This window comes from Kryptolebias marmoratus, linkage group LG11 (genome assembly GCF_001649575.2).
Source record: "Kryptolebias marmoratus isolate JLee-2015 linkage group LG11, ASM164957v2, whole genome shotgun sequence".
Classification (NCBI taxonomy): domain Eukaryota; kingdom Metazoa; phylum Chordata; class Actinopteri; order Cyprinodontiformes; family Rivulidae; genus Kryptolebias; species Kryptolebias marmoratus.
Window position 1 is genome coordinate 13,686,975 of NC_051440.1, and position 22,477 is coordinate 13,709,451.

Sequence of the window (22,477 nt, forward strand, 5' to 3'; positions counted from 1 at the left end):
GAGTGTGTACTTGCTCGTCTGAGCACGGCGACGGAGATGCTCGGGGGGGTGGAGGGGGGCGTGAAACATGAAGCCAAAGGCGAGGCAGAACAACGACACGAGGAGCCAGCTCTTACCAGGCCGAGCCGTGAGGTTCCCACGGGCCCAGGCAGACCCAACAGAACTCAGCTTTGCAGTTCTGGTTCCGACAAACCATGTGATTGCAGCCGCCATCCTTCTCAATGGTCACATGGCACTTTGGACACTCCTGTCACAGTCGGGAGAACGACGCGTTTTTAGACTCAAGATCGCGAAATCAATCAACAAATACAGAAAACTACAAACAGTAGCTTCTGTTAGTGGATGTTTTATGTGTTACGTTAGATGACCTACTAAAGTTTAACACTCATTACTGTCATAAGTTGGAGACATATTCACAAATTCTCATATTTGTCTTCTTTTAGAAAACTGAAGAGCTTCATTAATGTACAGTTTTAAGTCAATATTAAAAAAAGAAAAGAAAAAAACAGAAGGAAATCTTCCCATGATCAAAATATTTTCCTGCCAAGTAGTAAAAACAAAAGCTTGTTCCTTTACCTTGGTATTTGCTGCAATCCAGTTCGAAGTTTCGCTGTCATCGTCGCATTTTTTAATCCATTTTCTCAGCCACTAAAAAACAACAACATCAGAACAATCATTAACCTCGTTCACAATGCCCACCAGTGTAAGCAGAATGAATCTTCAAGGTAAGAGGGAAAGCTTCTCCAATCGTTTCTGTTCGGCGTACCTTACACTTCACAGGATCGTGCCAGTTCTCTCCACAGTTGAAGCTGCGACAACAGAACCCACATCAACGAACTCACAGATCATTTAAAGACCGCTGTTAAATAGTCTGTATTCTAGGACAGTTTACTACAATCCAAAGAAGCTCTTTTTACCAAAACTGGCGGCCACACTTGCACCTCACTGGCTTGGCATCTGGGTACTGGACTTTGACAACGTGATGGCAGTCTGGAGCAGGGCACCACTTTAACAGTCGATTGCACTAAAAGAAGTCAGGAAAATAAAACCCAAGTCTTAGCATCACGAGCCATTAGGCACAAAACAATGTTTCTTTGAACTTTTCAAATCAGTCCACACACGATAACCTCACAGAGCGACTCTTTAGGAAACACGGCTCTACAGATATGCAGCAAAACAGAAACTTAAAACAAGTTTAACCATAAAAATGTGGAGTTTTGAAGCTCGTGGAGTCACAAATATAACACACAACACATCATAGCCTTCAAATATTTAAATAAAAACCTGTCCATTAGCAGGCAATGAGTTTGCAGTGTGGCTGACTCCACTGCAGAAGTGAACACATCAGTGTTGGTGACATTAAGAACTACAGCTGATCTTTTGACATTTGGGTCTCTTTAGTCTCCTGTTCAAAGTCTAAAAGCTAAAAAAGAAACATCTTTTCTCTCATACCTTAACATGCACTGGAAAATATCACAGATGGGAGCAGTCTATAGATATGTAGTATCTTCAGGGTAAAATTTACCTCTACATGACCTCAGTTCCCATTAAATCCACAAATCTGTCTCTGATGGATCTGATCTCTATACATCTTTGCCCTACCACCTTTCATCCTCTCAGTTAAATTCAGTTTAGGTTCATGCATCAAATAAACCTACTATAAATGAACTCTCTAAAACAAACAAACTAAGCAATGATTAAAAATACACAAGCAGACGCAACATTTACGCAAACAGGAGCAGGAGAAAAATCAGGGTAATTACTGCATAAAACTGTAACATGTTGTGTGTTTATATATACTTTTTATCTCTTTAGTTACCCTAAATTCAGATTTTTATGTACAACGTTTTGACTGTAAAGCAGTTTGAAATGTTGTTCTGACGCCCAAACACGATGAGATTTTTAACCATCAAACTGGACTGGAAAGCTGCATATCTCTGCGTTTAATTTCAAAAACCAAAAACTTACCTCTACAAAACTATTCGTGATTAAATGCTGGTACTTCAACTTCACCTTTGAATCTGTTATGAGGCGCCTGGGGAAAATGGGAAAACGATTGGCCAAAAATTAAACACGAATAAAAAGAAGGAAATCAGGTTCACACGTGTTTGCGAACAAACGGGTTTTAGTATTTTACAAAAACTTTAAAAAGTGAGGTTATATAAGAAATTTGCCTTCTGGACGACAAAACTCCAACAAATGAATTGTGTCTAATGTGAGTTTAATGAAAAAATGAGAAGCTTAAATTGATTTTATATTGGACAGAAAAAAAACTACTGAAGAAATTAATTTTGACCTGCAGGTTCAATTAAATAAAAAACAAATCCTGCAGTTTTTAGTAGAAGAATTAATCAGTCACATCGTCTGATTTTTACACAGATCACTGATGATCAATAATTACCAACAGATAACAAATATACTTACATGACTGTGTTGTCATCAACCAAAATGTCACAACTATGAGCAGGGCAAGAAATGGTCTGAGAAGACAACGCAGAAGAAAAACACGTCAGATAACAACAACAACAACAACAACAACAATCTTAGACAGTAAGTAGTTTGTTTCCATCAGGCAGAAGCAGCCAGCAGTAGCAGCTGCTACTCATCTAAGCCCCAGACTTCATTTTGATTTTACTTCTGTTTTAATTTGCCTCGCGGCCTACTGTGTTGCCGTGGAAACCACGGGCGCAGGGAGACACGGGAGCAGGTGTGCACCGATGCAAGAGGGAGGATGCAAATCTCGGCACTCGCTGCGCGAACGCAGCGCGACGCCGGTGTCTAACTCGTGGTTTAAATGAAATAAGTACCTGTCCCATTCCCTCCTCGATGATTTTTGTGGTCAGATAGTCCCCCCAGCACTGCATGCAGAACTTGTGTCCACACTCCAGGCCTGTAAAGTACTGAAAGAGAAGCATTCACAAATAAAAAAAAAACCACTCCCTACTCTACAACATAATACACTGTGAAGCTGAAAAAAACTAAGCTTGATAATACAGACCATCTCTGAAGGGATTCTTTGTTATATTTATATTGGAAAATTTAGCTTTTCGTATTTCTTTGACAAAAGAAAGTACAAAAGAATTGATTTTTGGTGCCTTCGGAGAGCGACTTCATTGTATCTGGAACGTTTGCGAAAATGTAGAATTTAATGATGACAAACCATGAAGTTAAAAGAAAAAAAACAAACAAAAAAAATGAACAAGTCTGCTCCCTGCAGGCCCGACAAGTAACCTTTGTTTTCTGTACATTCAAGTATAAAATCTGGAATAAATAACGTGTGTTGCATTACTAACAAGATGTTGCTCTAAGTTTAATTCAAACCAATTTAAAGCAACCGGCTCCTAATATTAGAACAGAGTTTCTCAGATTCAGCAACATTTAAAGAGTTTGGTAAATCAAATTATTTTTAGATACTCAAATAATTGTTTTTGTCTTTGTCCCCAATAATCAGTCCAATGTTTTCTGTTCTGTTCCTTTGAGACCTTCACTCATCAGAAAGCAAATTCAATGCTGATAAAATGAAAAAAAAAATAAACACATTCAAATACCCAACACAAACCAGTCCAGCAGGGATGGGTCAACGCCCCCGGTGTCGCTCCACGGGGAACAGCTCGTGGCGTCGTGATACCGCGATCGATGTCGCAACGCGGGTTCACAAGTCACCTGGAAAATACTGCCGCTGACGCCAACTTCAAGCTGCGTTACGCTAAGAGGAGGCATCATTAATGCTGCGCAGAGAGACGATGGAGTTCTGTTCATCAGCTCAAAAATGAACAGGTAGACAGCTGACGTTTGTTTTCTGGTCAGATCCGTCCATTTTTTCTTTTTTGCCTCCTTTTGGGAACAGCAGACAGCGGGTCAAATAAACCAGCCTGTCCACAATATTACCGGAAGCTGTAAAAACCCGCCTGTGGACGAATGGAGGCACGTTTTCATACCACTGCAGACTTCAGAAACCTGCATGTGTCTAAAGGTCCCACTGATAACGAGGCGTAAAACTGCACTCCAGGAGAAACTCGCACAACTATCACAGCGAAGTCTTCTTCTGTAGTCACGTCAGAACGAATACGATGCAACTCAGGAGACGCCGTGTGCCTTCGGCAGACAGGAAGCGTGTGCCCTGCCGGCTCTACCTGCACTCCAGAGCTCTTATTTAAAATGTAATGCGCACCGTGTAAAAAGGATTCAGGCCGCCAGCGTGGACTGTTGAGCAGCTGAAATCACGTCTTGTCAGCAAGTCAGCGCCTTCAGAAGCCCCCCCATTATCTACTTTGTTCAGCGAGCGTACTCTGATCCGGACAAAGCAGGCGGCGCTTTGAAGAACATATTTTTTTTGATGAACATGTTCTTTGATGTCTCCAGTGCTTAAAACTTGATTTAAATCGATTTGCTATGTGAGGAGTTCCAGAAAGAAAAAAAAAAAAAAAAAATTGGGAAAGCCTTCATGACTCCCTTGAATACAGTGCTTGACAGACAGCTGAAGGTTGTTGGCACCACAGCAGACCGGAGTCGCCGTTTTTTTTCCTCCGACCTGTAGGTCTCCAACTTTCTCTACAGAATTGTCCAGATTACTCTGCAGCTGTGAGGCGTGTTTCGAACGGACATGAAGTACAGAGATCTGGTGGACATGATGCAGCTACAATTACCTTATCTTGAATGTGAAGACTACTTCATGAAAAGTACTAATAAAAGGTTAAAAACTACTTCAGTGTGCTCCAGATACCTGGGTGTTCCCTTGACAGACGGGACTAGAAATGCAACACCGAGGCCGTTTCCAAGCGGAGCAGACCCTACTTTGACGTTTGCAGAAAGACTCTGCACATCTTCGGCAACTCCGCGGAGGAGAGTGCAAATATTTTCGCAGCCTTCTATTTTGGCAACAGCACCAGAGCCCGTGACTGGGGGAAAGTGAACAAAGAGATAAATCACAAGATTTGGCTCTGTGCTGGGGACTGCTCTCGACGGCAGAAACAGAAACGCTGCTCGGCGTAACAGAGAGTGACACGTGGCCTCTGGACTATAAACTGACAACAAATGGATACCTGGGATTTGTGACTTCTTCAGCTTCTACATTAAGGACCATTACTGCCTTTATGAAACAATTTAAAATCAATAAGCTTATAGTCATTTCTCTTTAGATTTATGAAGTATTTTTATTCACTAACTTCTTCTGTAAAATTGAAAAAAATGTATCCTCAGTTCCTAAACAATTAAAAAACAAACACACTGGTGATATAAAACAAAGGTTAATGTGACTTTTTAAGTATGGAATGATTCAAATTTCAGATGTGCTTATGTTTTCTAAATACAACGGAGTGGGTTAGTGAAGACATTCATAATAATGTCTTTATGTGGTCTGGTAAATAAAGATTCAAATCACAAATTTAATTTAGAAAACCTGAAGTCAGAGCGTCACCAAAAGCTGCAAACTCCTAATAGTTGATTTGTTCCTGAAGTTAGAGCTCCTGTTGTGTTATCTAGCACGAACGTGCCTTAAACCTACAAAGCGCGGTAAGGGAATTACAGATTTGGTCTGTAACCATTTTCAGCAAAACTCCCAACTCAACAAGGGAAGTCGACTCGTGCCGCACGGTGTTGGTGTCACTGTGTCACTCACTGAGTTGGGGAAATTCAGATAGCAGATCTGACACGGCATGTCCTGTGCCGATGATCTAGTGTTGATTGGAGGACGGATCCGAGGCTTCTTACTGGGGTTGATGACGTGGCACTCGGAGAAAAGCTTATCCAGATTACCATCGAAATATCTACATAGATTCAAACAAACAAACAAACACCACAATGTTAAAAGAAACAAAACCCCAACCAGATATCCACACTCCCAGGAACTTCTCAGCTTTAATTAGCTACAATAAATGTACCGAGAAGACTTTTACCTCTCCATGAGCTTTTCTTTATCCCAGTTGAAGTGGCTGAGAAGGATGCGTGTTATCGTCGCAGGATTCTAAAACGAACAGGAAAAAAAATTACACTTCAATTTGAAGTATTAGATTACATGAAAGTACAGATATTTTTTGGTTTTACTGCGTTTTCCATAAAGATTTGTAACAAGTTTAAACTCCCCTGGTGGAAAAAATAAACCTTACATTTTGTGTGAAACCAAAGTTTTAAAATAATAACAAAAAAAAACAACATTTTAGCCATATTGCAAATTTACATGATATCGACTATATAAAAAAAATATCACTGGCTTCAAATTCCTGGCTCAAACTAAATTATTTTGGTTATTACAGTAAAATTAAACAATATTCCAATATATAAGTTAGGTAAATAATAAAATAGATGTTTGTATCAAAATGTTAAAGACTTCTAATAAATGTACAAGACGTTTTCAGCCCCGAAGAGTAACCCAGGACTAGAATCTGTTTTGCTTTGAGTTTTAATGTTTCAACACGTTGTTCTTTAGGGAGCACTGTGGTGAAACACAAAGAAATGCTGCTTGTTGTCGAACTTTTCCATTTTTGTTGTTGCAAACGTATCGGCGTGACAAAAACAGGAGTATCCGGTGCTGAAGTCCCCACAGTAACAACGTGTACCTGCTGCCACGGGCCGCAGGGACCGAACGAAGGCGCTATCCTTCTGAAGACGAATACATCTTCATCGCGCGTCAGCTTCAGCAAAACATATTCATCTTACAGCACGTTAATTTCATAACGATGCACATTTCGCATTATTCTGACATTAGTCAAAGGATGTCACGTGAGCTGAAATGCATTACAGCTCAGCATCATGGGTTCGCCGTTTAAGGGGAACTTCTCTGCTTGACAAAATTGTCTCCATGTAACACAAATCATGTCCATTTTGCTCCATTTATTGTTTCTAGAGGCAGTAGCTGCTGAAAAACTCGTAAAACCAGTACAAGTAAAGTCAAATGTCTAAAGATATGTTGAGTAATAATTGGGTGCGAGGTTGTTAATGTAGTACGCAACGTACTTTATAGCAACAAGCTCATGTGTGCAAATTAAGGCTCAAAACTAAGGATGTACTTATTAGCAGTATGACAAAAGTGCTCAGAAATGGACAAAATCCTTAAGATGTGTGGTAACTCAAAGATTAAACTCACTATTAGGGGAAACAACGATGCCTAAAAAGGTCACAAGTTAACATGAAAAACCCCCAAACAGTTAATTAATTGCAGTTGCTGCCTTCGTTTCCTCCAGCTGACACAGCTGATGGTCACAACACTGCCGCCATCATTAAACCAACTTAGCTTTTATTGATCCAAACTGGATCAAACTCCACACATAACTAATTAAATATGACAACTAGAAGCAGCAGCGTTACCTGGAAATTGTGGCCCTGTGTTGGTTTGTTTACCAGCTGTTATTTAATTGGAGTTATGGCTTATAAAACAGCAGGAGGGAGCAAGAACCTGCAAGTCCACGAGCTGATGTTTAGAGCAAGACCGGGGCATTGAGGTGAGCCCCCCCCCCCCCCCCCCCCCCACACACACACACACACACACAACGGTCCCGATTTCCCGATAAAGAATGGAAATGGAGCAAGCTCGCAAAGGCAAATACTTTCTCCTTTCATAGTGTGAAACTTGCTTGTGTGCTCGAGACTTGGCAAAGAAAGGAATGCAGTGTGTTGGACGGAGCACGACATCTGCGGGGAAAACTAGTCCAGTGACTCACTAACAAACTTTAAACCAGCCATGAAAACCCCGTTCAGCTCAGGAAAAGAGAAGAAACATCTCCCAAAAGCCCCCTCACTTGGTAGTAGTCACAGCTTTAATATTTAGGGTCATGGAAGTAGACTGGGCAGAAATTATGTAGAATTCTAAAACTATTTTAAAATACCCACACTAAACATCATCCTAACACAAATAAGTGTGCATGTTTATCTGTGTAAAAGCCCAGAACATCATTTCTTGATCCTGCTTTGGTAATATTCTATCATGGAGACAATGGACAGAAGGAAAGGAGAAAGGAAAAAACAAGAAAAGAAAGCAAGTAAATAAATAAAAAAAGAAGTACAAAAACAAAGATTCGTTGAGAAATGACATCAATCCTTTAAACACTGAAGAACAAAGACTGCATCACAACAAATTAGTCATCAGAAGAAAATCAAATTAAAAAGAGTCAAGACCATAAATTCATCTTTAGCTGCATTCATTAATAAAATATCTTGATAATGAACGGAATTTTACCAGCAGAAACACTCAGCTACAACTAGGTTCTTTATTTTAAAACGAACTACATGTTACTTTTTATTTTTCCCCTCTATTAAACAAACAAACAACTAAAGTCTTTAATTTTCTTCTTTCTAAAATACAGCTTCTCTATTCGACGCTTTCTTTAAAACTGACGCATAAATTTAGTCCCAAATCCTGAGCTAGTTAGAAGTTGAATAATTTGTTTTTTTAATCATCATTAATGTCTGTTTTCTCCTTTCACGGTAATGAAAACACTTCTAGATGCTTGTCCTGTGCGTCGGCACAATGTTTTCTAGCCACAAAGTGTGACGATTCCTGTGTAAAAACATGTAAATAAAACAAAATGCGCCGTTCCTGGTGATCGGCATCCAGGCTCTTGATTTCATAAAGCAAAATAATCAAAACACACACACTCAAAAATAAATGAAGACAACAACAAGAAACCCTAGATTAGAAAAAAAGTGTGAAGTTAGCTGACATAAATCAGAAACAGAGAGGAAAGTATCCAAAAACAAATACATAGTTTGTAAGCAGAGATTTGAAGTCATTATTATGACAAATAGAAACAACTATGATGTGAATTAACATTACGCAGCTTTATTTTTAAGATTATCGTTAGATCCTATTTGAATTCTGACACAAACAAAAACCAACAAAGACGCCAACAACTTCTTTAATGGTATCGCATTACAAGACTAAACATCTGAAGGTTTTCACATTCAAACATATTTAGGAAGAGACTTGTAGTGCTCTCCTCTTTCTGTGCTCGGTGTTCAGTATTTAAGTTATTTATATAAAAAAAAGATTACTGGTTACAACCCTAAAAGTACAGGCCCTAAAAGTAATTTATTCTAACATTTTCTGCAGCAGAAGATGCCTTCAACACCACTTAATCTGCCAAAGGGATGAACCTTTTCCAAAAATGGGTCAGCTTGATCAATTCATTTAGCATAAAACTGGATTTAAAATGACACACACATATATAAAAACTAACTATTTATGAATATAAATATTCTTAAGGGAGGAAAAAGACCAATGTTTCTGTTCTAAAGGGAAAAGACCTGACCGTCAGTGTGATTTATTTCTTGCTGTGGAAGAAGGATGAGAGCATGGTTTAAAAATATATCACATTACCACCACGAAAAGCTAAATGTTTGCGTATTAAGCAAGACCATTTTCTAGTTTTGTTCTCCGTCCAGCCTACGTGAGAGGAAATGGAGGCCTAAATGAGCACCAAGCTAAAACGAAGATCTCTTCCAGGTCGCGGATAACGATCTCACATTTAACCAGATTTATAATCTTTTCGTACGATCGTTTCACCCTGACTGGAAGTCAAATATTTTACGAATGTTAACAATACCGTAACTAACCTAGTTCAACCACTAAGCCTGTAGTCCCACATTAAAGATGCCACTGGCGGAAGAGAAACTGTTTTACATTTCGTAAAATTTAAGTTTCAATTAAACTGTCGACTGGCTGGATTTCAGCCTTAACAGCCGCAAATTACACGACGAAAGATATTTTTTCATTTTCTAGGCCGGTGCTAGTGGCTAAAAAACCCCGCTAACATTAGCTTAGCAAACGTAGCTGGCAACTTCTCAAGAGGGATTAGACTACTTCCTGGAGTAAAACTCCGAAGAAAATGCTATTTTTTGCCAGATTTAGCACTGATCGGGTTCACGTTTTAAACCCTACACAATGTAAAATGATGGTTATGACGGTAAACAGATCCCGAGGCATATGAAGTTCACCTTTCGGGCAAACTACTGCTAGAGCTAGCGGTTAAGCTGACGTTCGTGGCCTTCTTAGCCATCCTGAGCCCCGGTCTTTCCTGACGCTGGCATACCAAAATACCTACCTGGATGACCTCGTTGACCTCCCTGATACACTCCACCATATGCTGAAGGATCTGCTCGGCGGTCAAAACCTCGAAGCGGTAGTCCTCCTCGTCTTCTTCGCCGGGACCGTGGCCACCTACGCCAGTCTCGCCGCCCTCGTCTCGCTCCCCGACGGCCACCACGGGATCGACCAGCTCAACCTCACCGAGCTCCAGGGTGTCGTCCTCGGGCTCCTCTTCGGCGCTGTCCTCGCTGCATTCGTCCTCCTCGTCGAACTCATAGTTATAACCCTCGTCTGAGTCCATTCCTAGGGTGTTCACCAGCTTGCTGCGAGCACACCTGAAGGTTTGAGAGTGCGAGAGGTGGGTTTGCGGAACAATACGAGAAGCGATATTTCCGAGCCTGTTTTTCAGCTGCAGCGAAAATAACAACAAAACGTCGCCGCTGCTAAGCCAACAAAGAGACGCAGCGTCACCAACTGACGACGGCCTTACGTCAGATGGAGATGGAGGAGGAAAAAAAACCCTTTTTTTAAAAAACTACTTTTAAAACTTGTTATTTTTAAATTTGTGTAACACTTAAAACTAGGTCGATAAATAAATAAAACTGAACACGTTACCTTTGGTATCAGTCTGTAGCCTACTCCCTCCTCGTAAAATGACACAGCTCTTTGGTTAGCCTAGTTAGTTAGCTGGGTAGTTAGCACAATACTATTTCACAACTTACAGATTAATTGATTGAGTTTATTACACATATAAATGGTGCATACATTAAAAATACTTGGATGACACAAGACGTTAAAAACACTTATTCACTTCAGCAAAGTTATATACCAAAATTTACAATAATTTTATCATTATCATCATTGTTATCATTACTGTTAGTAGTAATAGCAGTAGTGGAAACAGTAATACTGTTAGTTATTAATAATAGGCATGTTAGTAGTTTGGAGGTTATATATAAAAGCTCATTTCTGTCACAAAAAAAGGTTCACTAAGTCATCATTTTGAGATAGTTTTTCATCAATTATGTCATATTTATGAGATGCTAGATCCTAATTATGAGAAACTAAGTTGCATTTATGAGATCCTAGATCATATTTATGAGAAACTAAATCATATTTATAAGATCCTAGATCACGATTAAGAGATGCTGAATCATAAATAAGAGATACTAAGTCATATTTATGAGAAGTTGTTGTTTCAGCTGCTTCCTTCCACAGCGATCGCCACATCGAGCAAACTTGCATGGAAAATGTGTTAGTTGTATTACGCCAAATGCCTTTCCTGACACAGCCCGGGCTCAAACCCACAGCCTCAGGATTACAAGACAGTGCCACTGACCACCGAGCTACCACGGCCTAGATCATATTTAAGACACTAAATATGATTTGACACTAAATCATAACTGTATGCTAAGTCACAAGTATGTTCAAGTAAGTCATTAGATGCTAAATCGTAATTTATGATAAGTCATACAAATGAAACAACAAATCAAAAGTCATTCGCGGGGAGCTGGTTCCTATTTCCATCCATCACTGTGTGAGAGGCGGGGGACACCCTGGACAGGTCGGCAGTCCATTGCAGGGACACATAGAGACAAGCAACCATTCACGCTCTCACTCACACTCACCTAGGGACAATTTAGAGTGCCCAATGAACCTAACATGCATGTTTTTGGTCTGTTGGAGGAAACCAGAGTAGCCAAAGTAAACCCAGGTGAGCACAGGGAGAACATGTAAGCTCCACCCAGAAAGGCCCAAGGCTGGGAAGCAAACCTGCAACCTTCTTGCTGGCAGACAACACCTCTAACCACTGCATTTCTGTGGCATCATCAGTGACAGGTTTATTCAATTTTGCAACTAATAAACCATAAATAATCATCAACTTAAAGTGCCTTTTTTTTTTAGGAAACTGTAACTATGAAACCATTTATACATAAATAAACATCTTCATTATAATATATATATTTTAAATAAAGTATTTGTTCAAATATATATTTAAAATTTAATTTGTATTCCTTTTGCACTTGTCCGTCTGTGTTTTCAGCAGCATTGCAGCAGCGCTTCAACCATGTTTCCATTGTTTCTGTTTTCAAAGTGGGAGTGACGATGATTGACAGGAGCTGTCCTGACACAGGAGCCAGGTTGGGTCAAACCATTTTGATTTGGGGGGGAATCTGATTACTTTAGATTTCAAATAATTCAGTTGAACAGCCTACTTATTTGAAAATTAAATGTGTGGTCTTATTTTATTGAACAATTTAATATCTAATCATTGTAGAGTAATTATGCATGGATGCTGTTTTTCTGTAGACGTTGAAGAAATGTCTAGTACCCCAGAGGATGCATAGAGATCTTTATTTCTTCAGAATGGCAGAAATGAGCGTCCATAGACTTTAGTGTATTAACAGAAACAACCTCTGCATAGTCTAACCACGTGACTGCATGCCCCAATAGGCACCTGACAGCAGATATTTGCGCTCAGTTTGACAGACAGTGGGCTGATATGAACGGCATGTGTTCAGTCACTTGTACAATGAATAATTTGCTCCTTTGGGTTATTCTCCAGGGCAGCCTACACACAGTAGAGGGAGTGTGGCCCTTACCGCAAACCTTCACCACCTCCACAGTGAGATATCAGCTGAAGCCCCAGTCTTTCCACTTTGGATACCGAAGAGAGTCGGCCGCACAGAGGGGCTGTTCTGTTCTGGATGCTGCATTCAAGAGATACTTTACTCTCATATTCCCAAATGGCACGGCGGGTAAGTGATATTGTACTCTGCAACGTGATGAGAAACAGGCTACTTCACAATTCTTGTCCTGCCTGTACTTGTTCAGTTCAGAAATGTTGTATTTACTGCAACAATAAAAGCCATATAACTTGAATATCTGTATTTAAAATAATTTATTATTGCTATTTGATTGTCTGCGGACATTGTTTGTATATGTTCTAGCATCGACACATTTTAAACCTATTATTATATTATTATAAATGCATGGGGATAGAGAGGGCCCTGTCGTTTTGTTTTGAATGTTTTGTTGCCTTTATGAATGGTCTTTGTCATGACAACAGTTTACCAGTAAGCCAGTCTAAGCCTGTTGGTGTAACACTCTCAATAACAATAGACAGCACTACACATTTTCGTCTTTGTCAACAAAATACGTTTTTTTTTGTGACGTTAAGGCTTTATTAACACTTCCGTACGACGTCAATCCCTCACAGTAATTACACTTATGACCAACAGGGAACAGTAAACTGCATTTCAGTGTGGATGAACCATTTACTGCTGAAATCAGTGTTGATCATCATGATTGTGAGGGTTACCCAAAGGAGGACTCGTCCGAGAGATGTAAGTCTAAACACACATGGATTACAGTGTCTAATGTTGCGATGATACAGTGGTGAGAGCTGTAACAGCAGCGCATAATAGAATTTGTTTTGGTTTGTGTTTTTTAGACAATCTAAGTGTCTCTGCTGGACGAGCATTTCTGAGTGCAGAAACTGTGTGGGGTGCTTTAAGAGGTAATTATCATTAGTACAATAAAGCAACTTGAGTATACAAAAGTCCAATACTAAATTAAACATTTCTCATCTGTTGATGATAGCAGATGTCTTCCATTAGTTATTATGTTTCCTAAGTGTTGGATTGTCTTGTGCATACATTAATGTTTTCTTTTGTTTGAGCACAGGTCTGGAAACCTTCAGTCAGTTGGTGTATCAAGATAATGTTGGCTCAGTAAGTCAGACCTTTTCTCATGATTCATCTCAACAGGTCTATGTGGTAATTACATCTCCGATACTCGAGCCTATCCAGTGTAGCTCAATGACGTAAATAAAAACGGGCGGGGCGACTCCATTAACTTCCACTGTCCAAAATTGAAGCCAAAATGTCAGTTTCTTTAGTCGCTGCCACGTTGTATTTTTGTAGCCAGAGTCAGCACAGTAGGAATGTGGGGCTGTACCATCGGTCCGCCTGTCCACCCTTCAAACTCGCTAACAGGCTGTCATGGTATCAGTCACAGTGTACCAGTGAAACCTTTTTTTTTTTAAACAAAACCCTCAAATAACTAACAGAAACTAAACATATTAAAAGTGCTTATTGGAACATACAACATCAAGGTAGGAACTACAAAAATCAACAGCTGAAATAAATGATCTGAAGTGTATTTTTATTATTTAGTTGCGAGAATGTCCCATTTGTTTACATGGAGGGGTAGAACTTAACTATTGTACTCCAGCCAGCCACTAGGGGGCGCTATGGTGTATCATAATACTACACCCAACACGGGATCCCAGTTGATGCTGGAAGGGAACCAGCATCCCTATAGGCTGGTCCCAGTACAAGTTCTAAGTCCTGCCATGCCATGTAAAGGAATGGGGCTCTGCTTTTATTAAAAAATAAATCTCAGATGATCTTTTGAAGGTGCTGACTCTTATTTGATTCCTGTAGTTTTATTCTTGCTGCTGTATGTTCAAATAGATTTAATTGTAGTTAGTCATTTCATGCTTCAAACAAAGGTCGTGTAAAACCACGACTGTGGGAGAGTAGGCAGGACTTAAAGCACCACATATCACAGTGCACAGACTCTGGTTCCAAAAAACAACAACAATAAAAAAAATAAAAAAAAACCCCAGCTCCCATAAACCGAGTCCTGATGGCTTCAACTCTTTAACTCTCAAAAGGAGAGAAGGCAGGGACACTTTGTCTCGTAATATAAAACGTGTCTGTCGTTGCTTCAACCTCCTGCTTCCTGTCCAGTGTCTATGATTGTTCCTGTTTTTGTTTTCTTCTTTTTTCAGTTTTTTGTAAATAAGACTGATATCGAAGACTTCCCCCAGTTTCAGTACAGGGGGATTTTACTGGACACGTCGCGCCATTATTTACCCGTGCAGGCCATTTTGAAGACTCTGGTAATACTCAGACAGCACTTCTGTTTGACTGATTTTCTACATGATCGCTGGCATTTATAACTTTTTTTTTTCCTCAATAGGATGCAATGGCCTACAGTAAGTTTAATGTGTTTCACTGGCACATTGTTGATGACCCCTCCTTCCCTTACCAGAGTCGAACTTTTCCAGACCTCTCCGGTAAGGTGTGTAAACTGGAGAGAGCTGTCCTGAGATGGCTTTTGTTGCAAACCGAATGACTGACTGCATGCGAATGAAAGCAGGCTGTAAATCAGCCTCCGCTCTAACCATAGACGTCTGGCTCCGATTCAGGGGGCTTTCCATCCGATGACTCACATCTACAGGCAGTCCGATGTGAGATCGGTGATCTCATACGCCAGGATGAGGGGAATAAGGGTCCTTCCAGAGTTCGATTCACCGGGCCACACACAATCCTGGGGAAAAGGTAAAGTTACAAGTCACAGTGAGTAACACTTAAAGCAGGTTGAGCTGGGTGATTATCAAGTCTCCAGTGAAGTAGCCATCCAGTTCTCAGTTGTGATTGTCATAAAACACTTCAGAATCTGAATACTTAAGAGTACTGTGCAAAAGTCTTGAATCAGTCCTGTTAATGGCCTGCCACCAAATAACAAAGGTGGATGATGTTCGAGGTGTGTGTGTGTGTTCTTGTTTCTGTCTTTTCCAAAATATCTAATGTACCACTGGTCAAATTTGAATAAAACTCACAGAAAGTAATCAATGCAGTATTTGTAAGATTGTGTATGAACCAGATGGATAGATAGATATTTTATTTACCCACAGTGAAAACTCAAACACATTTTATTTGTCTGAAAACTTTCCATCTTCTTCCATCAGTTATTCTACAGAGCACACGGTGTAAATAACTTTAATCTCCATGAATTTTCCAGGGCAGTCTGACTTGTTGACTCCCTGCTTCAGAAGAGGAGCTCCTTTGGGCACTTTCGGACCTGTAAATCCAGCTTTGCCGTCCACCTATCAGTTCATGGCGTCGTTGTTTAAGGAAGCGGCATCAGTGTTTCCTGACTCCTACGTCCACTTGGGAGGGGATGAGGTCGACCTTTCTTGCTGGTAGGCTATGAAACCACAGAAAATAATGATGATATTTAACTGTAAAAGGACTGAACTATCAAAATTCAAAAGTAAACAACGGCTTTAAAATCACAAAGGTAAATATCTCCAGCTGCTTGTTTCCGTAGGAGCTCAAACCCTTCCATCCGTGCGTTCATGCAGAAGATGGGATTTGGGGTCGACTTCCCAAAACTGGAAACTTTCTACATTGAGAAGTAAGTTACAGGGAGAGAAAGCTGCGAGGAGGAAACACATCCATTGACACATTAAAGCATACATCTTTTGACAGACTTGTGAACATCACATCAGCTCTTAACAAGACGTCTGTCGTGTGGCAGGAGGTTTTTGACAACAGTGTTCAAGTAAGTACCCTCCTCCCAAAAGCTTCTGTCATTATTTTAAGGTTAACTTAGTTTTGTGTTTGTTCACAGGAGGACATGCATGGGCTATGCTTAGTAATACACACATATATTTCTTCAGTAAATATCTTTTTAAATACATAATACTAGTGTTTTAATGCTACCTGCTCTGATTAAACTGGGAATATTATTTTGACTCAGTTCACCTGTCTGCATTTAACTAACAGACTTAAACTTATAAAAAACAACGAAGCATTCTTTTTGCCTGAACATATTGAAGACTTTTTCATCAAATGTAGTATGAGTGATCTGTTTTCTTACTTTGAAACTGTTTAAAAATATTCAAATAGACACACATGTTTATTCAACTGAAACCAAACGAACCCTTTGTGGCTAAAATCAAAAATTGGATTGGATCAATAAATACTGAGCCATTTATTATCATTTCTTTATTATTTCATACATTTTTTTTGTATGTCAGAACTATTTTAAAGTCAGCAGGTTCGCTGGTCTAAAGTGAATTAGATCAACATTTAAATGGGTGTATTGTCTGATGACGTCAAGTTAACTCGCAGCGGTTTGAAGTCGAGTGATGTGCAGCTTTTGTGTTGCAGCACGGTTCTCTGTCAGTGGTGGAGGTCTGGAAACAGGGCTGTTACCTGTGTGAGGTACGCAGGGTGGCTAAAGCGGGGCTCAGGGTCATTCTGGCCTCCCCGTGGTATCTGGACCTGCCAGGACCCACGCACAACTGGGCCCGCTACTACACTGTGTGGCCTCTTGCCTTCAAGGGTCAGGAAAAACAAAAGAAACTAAAACTCGTGTGCTGTGACTTGTTGAAGTTGTGTTTTTGTCTGACAGGAAATTGTTTCCAGAGAAATGTGACCAGTCCTCTCTTTTTATGACAAAAAAAATGTTTTATTTTGTTTTTAAAGTCCAACCACAAGGTGGCAGCAAACACTGCTGTTTATGTATAAACATTAGACATAACTGCATCATAAAGTATAAAGAAACAGTTTAATATAGCTTAGGGACCTTTTTATGGTAACATTTTGTTTTGTGTATTCAAACTTTACTCGTTTAGTGTTGAAGGGGACTGAGATACAGCTAAAGAGAGGTTTGGTTATTGTAGTAACTTTTGTGTTTCCCTAGAATTTCTTATTTTCAAGCATTTGAGTTTCTCATCTTCTCTCCACTGTGTACTGTGTGCTGTGAGCTCCAAGTTGGTTTTTAATAAATTGATATTGATATAAAAATTGTTCAATAAAAAGGATAGTCTGTCAAGGCTTTTAGAATATTTATAGCCTGTAAGTGTTATGGTTTGAAGAAGTGATGTCAAGAATCCACTTAACTTGGGCTTGATGCTTTCTTGGACAGGAAAGTTCTTATTACCTGCATCGATCTCTTTGCTCTGCCTCGAAGGACGGGCAGCTCTTGATGGTTAAAGGTCTTCAACTTGTCAAATCCCCAAACTGTCGACCCAGATTTGTTCGGGAGTGCCAGGCAGTTGTTTTTCTCTCCCGTGCATGCAGCAATAAACCGCAGAATGACAAGTTGTTTCGTCACCCTGCCTAGTTTTACACATCTGGAAGGGGGTTCCAGCTTGTTTTCAGTCAAAAATCTGAATTCTTGGTGGAATACTAAGAGACCAAACTGATCTATAGTCATTTCTAATGGAAAGGACTGGCATAGCTATGGCGGGATTGTGTTTATGGACAACAATTTGTCTGCAGAAAAGAACAAATAAAAACACCAGCTTTAAACATAGACTTACTCAGTTTGGATTTGGAGTGGTGTGAAGAATTTGATGTGACATTTTCTGATTGGTGGTAACTCCCACATTCCATTCAAATCTATTACTGCTTCGCAGGAACAGAGGAGCAGAAGAGGCTGGTAATAGGGGGTGAAGTCTGCTTGTGGGGGGAGTATGTAGATGCCACCAATCTCGCTCCACGACTCTGGTAAAAAGAGACCTCTTAAAGCTTGAAATACTACACAGCGTAAAAGGATGCATGCGGAGTAAGAATCTCATTATTTAATAGTTATCCTAAAACAAACAAACAAATCGCAGGCCAAGAGCGAGTGCTGCTGCAGAGAGACTGTGGAGCGACGAGAAGCAGACCTCCAGCGTGGACCGAGCTTTTCCTCGACTGCAGGATTTTCGATGCAGGCTCCTGAGGTACGTTTGGCCCCTAAAGCACGTCGAGCTAACCTACTTCTTGAAAGCTGGTTTCTCTGTTATAAGGTCTGTTTCCCTTCCTGTTCAGGCGGGGGATCCCAGCAGAGCCCCTGGATGTGGGACACTGCAGACATGAGTACCAAGGTGTTTGAAGACGGGTCGACATTTAAACAAAACGAGTTCAGGATTTTGAGTCGTAGTTAGGAAACATAAAGGAAACACAACGCGGGTTTCTGTTTTTTTCACTTTACAGAAAACAACCAGAATCTTTCTCAGGAATCGACGAGTTATATTATCATTAAATACTTACTATTTAGAGACGTAATGAAATGTGAACTGATGACTAAAAGTGGAGTAATTTCAACTCCACAAATCTGCTGTAGCCTTCACTTTTTCATTAAATCCAATAAAACGTTATGGGTGTGCTTATCTCATAATGTCTTTCTGTGTTTTTGTAAATTTGTTTTTCTTTAATAATTACAGAAGAAATAGCTAAGTTGTTAAATCACAGCTTTTAAAACTATATTGACCAATTTGAATGTATGAACCTAAAATCCAAGTCCTTTTGTTTGAGTATCAGAGAGATGAGCTGAAATTTAAACCAAAAAATACCTTTACCGCAAAAATTGGAAATAAAAAGGGAACGACTGTGGAAACGCCACATTTAAGTGAGAAAATCAAAACTAATATATTTTATTTATAAAGCAGATAATTTAGTTCAGGTGTAAACAAAGAACCCCTAATTAAAACAAATGGAAACTAAAAAAGTCTTTACTAGAAACGTTGCTCTTATGTAAGCAAAGGAGGGGGGAAAAACAACAATTTTGATTAAAAAAGGCAGATTTACATAGCAAAAACCCCCTGATCTTTCCCTCCAAGTACTGCAGATATTGGACAACAGTGGACAAGATGACATTTCATTTAGAAATACTTAAAAAAAACAGAAAGAAAGAAGGAGAATGACAACTAATTCAAAGGTTACCTCTGGAGACTTTCTTATAAGCAGCAACAAAAAGGACTATTACTCTGTTTATAAAGGGACTTAACATTTTTTATTAGTGTCATCAGTAATTAGTGTTGGTTTTTAAGGAGGCAATCAACATTAAACCTAACATGGACGTAATGAAAAGTCTGTCAAAATATAACACTAAACAATTTTAGCGTCCTGGTTCCAGCACATCAGACCTTCCAGGAGGTAGGCCTGAAAGTGGGCAGCGCTGGCACTGGTCCCTGCAGGTTTAACAAAGAAAATGAGAATCTTATACTCTCTGTGTTTTAAAACAAACAAAAAAAACACATGACAAATGTAATCACCTACCTGGGATGAAGCGATTTAGGTGGAGGTGGAAGGACTCCCAAGGAGGTAGAGCCACGAGCACACAGGTAGCAGCAGAGCTCCACACCACCCTTCTTCATTGTTGATGTCTTCAAGTACAGAGAAACCCTCTGGGTCCTGAATACAGGTGATGTGTCTCTGCTGGTCTATCCAGACCTGTTGAATGCGCTCATGGTCCAGCAGTGGTACTCCCAGAGTGTCCCTCCCCTTCTCACTGTCCAGCTCATCAATGAGAGCTTTGATCCTCCTGCTGGTCTCCTCTACTCCTCTCGTCCTCTTGCGGCAGTGCAGTGCCAACTCCTTCCTGCTGATCATGTGGTCCAGGGCCTTCTGGGAGACTGGACCGACTCCTCTGGCAAGAAGCTCCCCCTGTTTGGCCAGCCGAAGAGCAGCAACATCATCCGGGTCCAGCTCAAAGATGCACCTGGACACTGTTTTAGTTTTTTGACCAAAAAAAAAAAAAAAACTGTTATTTTTTAGTTTTACAAACAAGATGAACACTTTACCTGGAGAGCCTAGCCATGAAGGTGCCATAGAGCTGATGAGCCTCCGGGATGACTCCTGCTGCAAAACGCTCCTGTAAAAGAACACACATACAAAGCACAATACACATTATAAGTCAAAAATTTGAACAAAGTAAGAATTCAAACATGCACTCCATATTAGCAGTGGTGGAAAGTAACAAAGTAAAAAGTAGAAATGGAAAGTTAAGAAAAAGAAGGCAATTTACTGTACTTAAGAGAAATTTATGATACAAACTTCACGTCTAAATTTTGAAGTATCTGTTCTTTCTACTCCACTACATTTTGAACTGAATGAAGAGTAAAAGTGTTTTAAATAGTGTAATGTCAACATTTATTTTCAAAGTGACCTATTAATAACAGCCAAAGAATCTAAGGTTGCAGTACAGTATTCCTAATTAGAAATATCACAATAATTAAGAAAACACCACTGGCTCATTCAGTCTCTGTTTAACCTGTTTTAGACTTTGTTTGATGACGACAACTATTTATCGTGAATAATAAAAAAATCTTCATAAAAATACAGCAGAACTAAGTGTAGTTTTTACTTAAAGTATATTTAAAAGTGGTACTTCAAATAGAATTTTAATCTGATGCTTTTACTACTTAATGTGTTGCTTCTGTAGCTGTACTTTAACTTAAGAAAATCGAGTACTCATTTACCACTGCATATCAGTGTTGAAGGTTTGTTGAAACACACCGCTCGCCGAAATATTCCGGAGAGTTGGCGATGAAATGGTAGCGCTTTGTGAGAGTCTGAGAGTTTATGAAGTATCCTGGAGGTGGAACGTGATTGGTCAAAAGTAAGCCCACCAGCTCGGGCTGTGATTGGCCCACCGGAACATGAGGCGCGCAGCAAATGGCTGGTTGGGCTTACTTTGGGCTTAATTTGCTCTAACACTGGTATGGTGCTGCCACCTAGTTAGCCTCCTGATCTGCGAGTACAACTGCAGGCCCAGCGGGTCCTGGATGCAGCTGAGGTGCCGTCTCTGCGTCAACCAGATTTCCTGGATGCGGAGATCGTCCAGCAACGGGATGTTCAGGGTGTTCCGGCCTGCCGGTCCCCTGAAGGTGTCCAGGAGGTTCTGGATGAGGAGCGTCGACTCCTCTGCTCCATGCGTCCTGCGGCGACAGTGGAGCCTCCACTCCTACTTGGAGATCCTCCCGATCACCTCGGCGTCAGTCAGGCCGACCATCCCGCTTGGCAACAGCGAGACAGCGGGCATCTTCCGAGTCTACTTCGAAGATGCAGTAAGACAGCTGCATCATGAAGGTAGGGTAGGGGTGGGTGGCTCTTGCGCTTGACACCTCCGGTGAAACGCCTCATGAGGTGCCAGATGTTGAGGCAACCACAAGGTTTCCCCACTCCTAGAGAGAGAGAGAGATCAGTGGGAGTTGGATGAAGATGTTACAAAACAGTTACCCAGATGAAAAACAGAAATCATCTCAGTTCATACATGAAACAGGGCAGCTGTCTTCGACACGCCGTCTCTGCTGCAACAGTCACGGTCCATGTAGATGAGCTTGGGGGGAGCTACCTCGGCGAATCTATAACACCTCATCAATCCGGCCGCAATGGGCGCCAGGCCCTCAGTCTCCTCAGAGCAGGTGAGGACAGTGTTGAGGACCTGGCCGTGCTCATTGCCCACGTTGGTGATCCAGGCGGCCGTGTCCGAGGCGGCACCGGCAAGCTTCTTCGTCACCTGAACGAAGACATGTTTACAAGCCTCTACAATCTGACTGATTGAATCTCTGACCTTGGTCGAATCCATCTTCAAGATGGATCCGAAGGTGGACGTGATCCTGGCCTTGTACTCATCCAGCCACACCACCACGTCATAGCTGTACACCGTCAGCAGCCAGGCTAGTGACATTAATGCTTTTGACATTAATGAGCATGTTTTTTTCAGTAAACATGTTGTTTTATTTTAGTTTAATTTACTGACACAAAGCTTAGATTCATTTCTGTTCAAACAGCTGGACGTGAGACCAAGTTTAACAAATGTTTCTTCCGTTTGAGTCACTTTATGTAAGTTTAACTTCAGCAGAAAGAGTTTTTTTCTCTTTGACTG

The 22,477-nt window shown here is 40.5% G+C and overlaps 2 protein-coding genes across 2 annotated transcripts in view; one reads left to right on the plus strand and one right to left on the minus strand.

Moving 5' to 3' along the window:
• Nucleotides 1-10,474, minus strand: part of arih1 (ariadne ubiquitin-conjugating enzyme E2 binding protein homolog 1 (Drosophila)) — a 13,798-nt gene extending 3,324 nt beyond the window's left edge. Inside the window, exons 1-10 of the mRNA XM_017406088.3 lie at nt 10,035-10,474; nt 5,895-5,962; nt 5,618-5,765; nt 2,808-2,900; nt 2,425-2,480; nt 1,969-2,035; nt 918-1,024; nt 767-809; nt 577-648; nt 117-247 (exon numbers count right to left, since the gene is read on the minus strand). Of these exons, the coding sequence (XP_017261577.1) occupies nt 117-247; nt 577-648; nt 767-809; nt 918-1,024; nt 1,969-2,035; nt 2,425-2,480; nt 2,808-2,900; nt 5,618-5,765; nt 5,895-5,962; nt 10,035-10,319 (1,070 nt within the window). The 5' untranslated portion in view covers nt 10,320-10,474. The remainder of the gene's footprint in view (nt 1-116; nt 248-576; nt 649-766; nt 810-917; nt 1,025-1,968; nt 2,036-2,424; nt 2,481-2,807; nt 2,901-5,617; nt 5,766-5,894; nt 5,963-10,034) is intronic.
• Nucleotides 10,475-12,511: 2,037 nt separating this feature from the next.
• On the plus strand, nt 12,512-18,985 carry hexa (hexosaminidase A (alpha polypeptide)). Its single transcript, XM_017405706.3, has 14 exons — nt 12,512-12,777; nt 13,261-13,365; nt 13,473-13,538; nt 13,706-13,752; nt 14,817-14,927; nt 15,008-15,109; nt 15,237-15,369; nt 15,833-16,013; nt 16,142-16,228; nt 16,303-16,375; nt 16,987-17,161; nt 18,240-18,330; nt 18,441-18,548; nt 18,637-18,985. Exons 1-14 carry the CDS (start codon nt 12,522-12,524, stop codon nt 18,698-18,700), a joined length of 1,599 nt encoding a protein of 532 aa, XP_017261195.3. The 5' UTR covers nt 12,512-12,521; the 3' UTR covers nt 18,701-18,985.
• Nucleotides 18,986-22,477: the final 3,492 nt, after the last annotated feature.

What these genes read in the sequence shown, in the direction of transcription:
- hexa (XM_017405706.3), top strand. Translation starts at nt 12,522, where the DNA reads ATGAACGGCATGTGTTCAGTCACTTGTACAATGAATAATTTGCTCCTT. An exon ending in ATTCCCAAATGGCACGGCGG is followed by an intron (nt 12,778 to 13,260) that starts GTAAGTGATATT and finishes TATGACCAACAG; the next exon opens with GGAACAGTAAACTGCATTTC. An exon ending in AATCTCGCTCCACGACTCTG is followed by an intron (nt 18,331 to 18,440) that starts GTAAAAAGAGAC and finishes AACAAATCGCAG; the next exon opens with GCCAAGAGCGAGTGCTGCTG.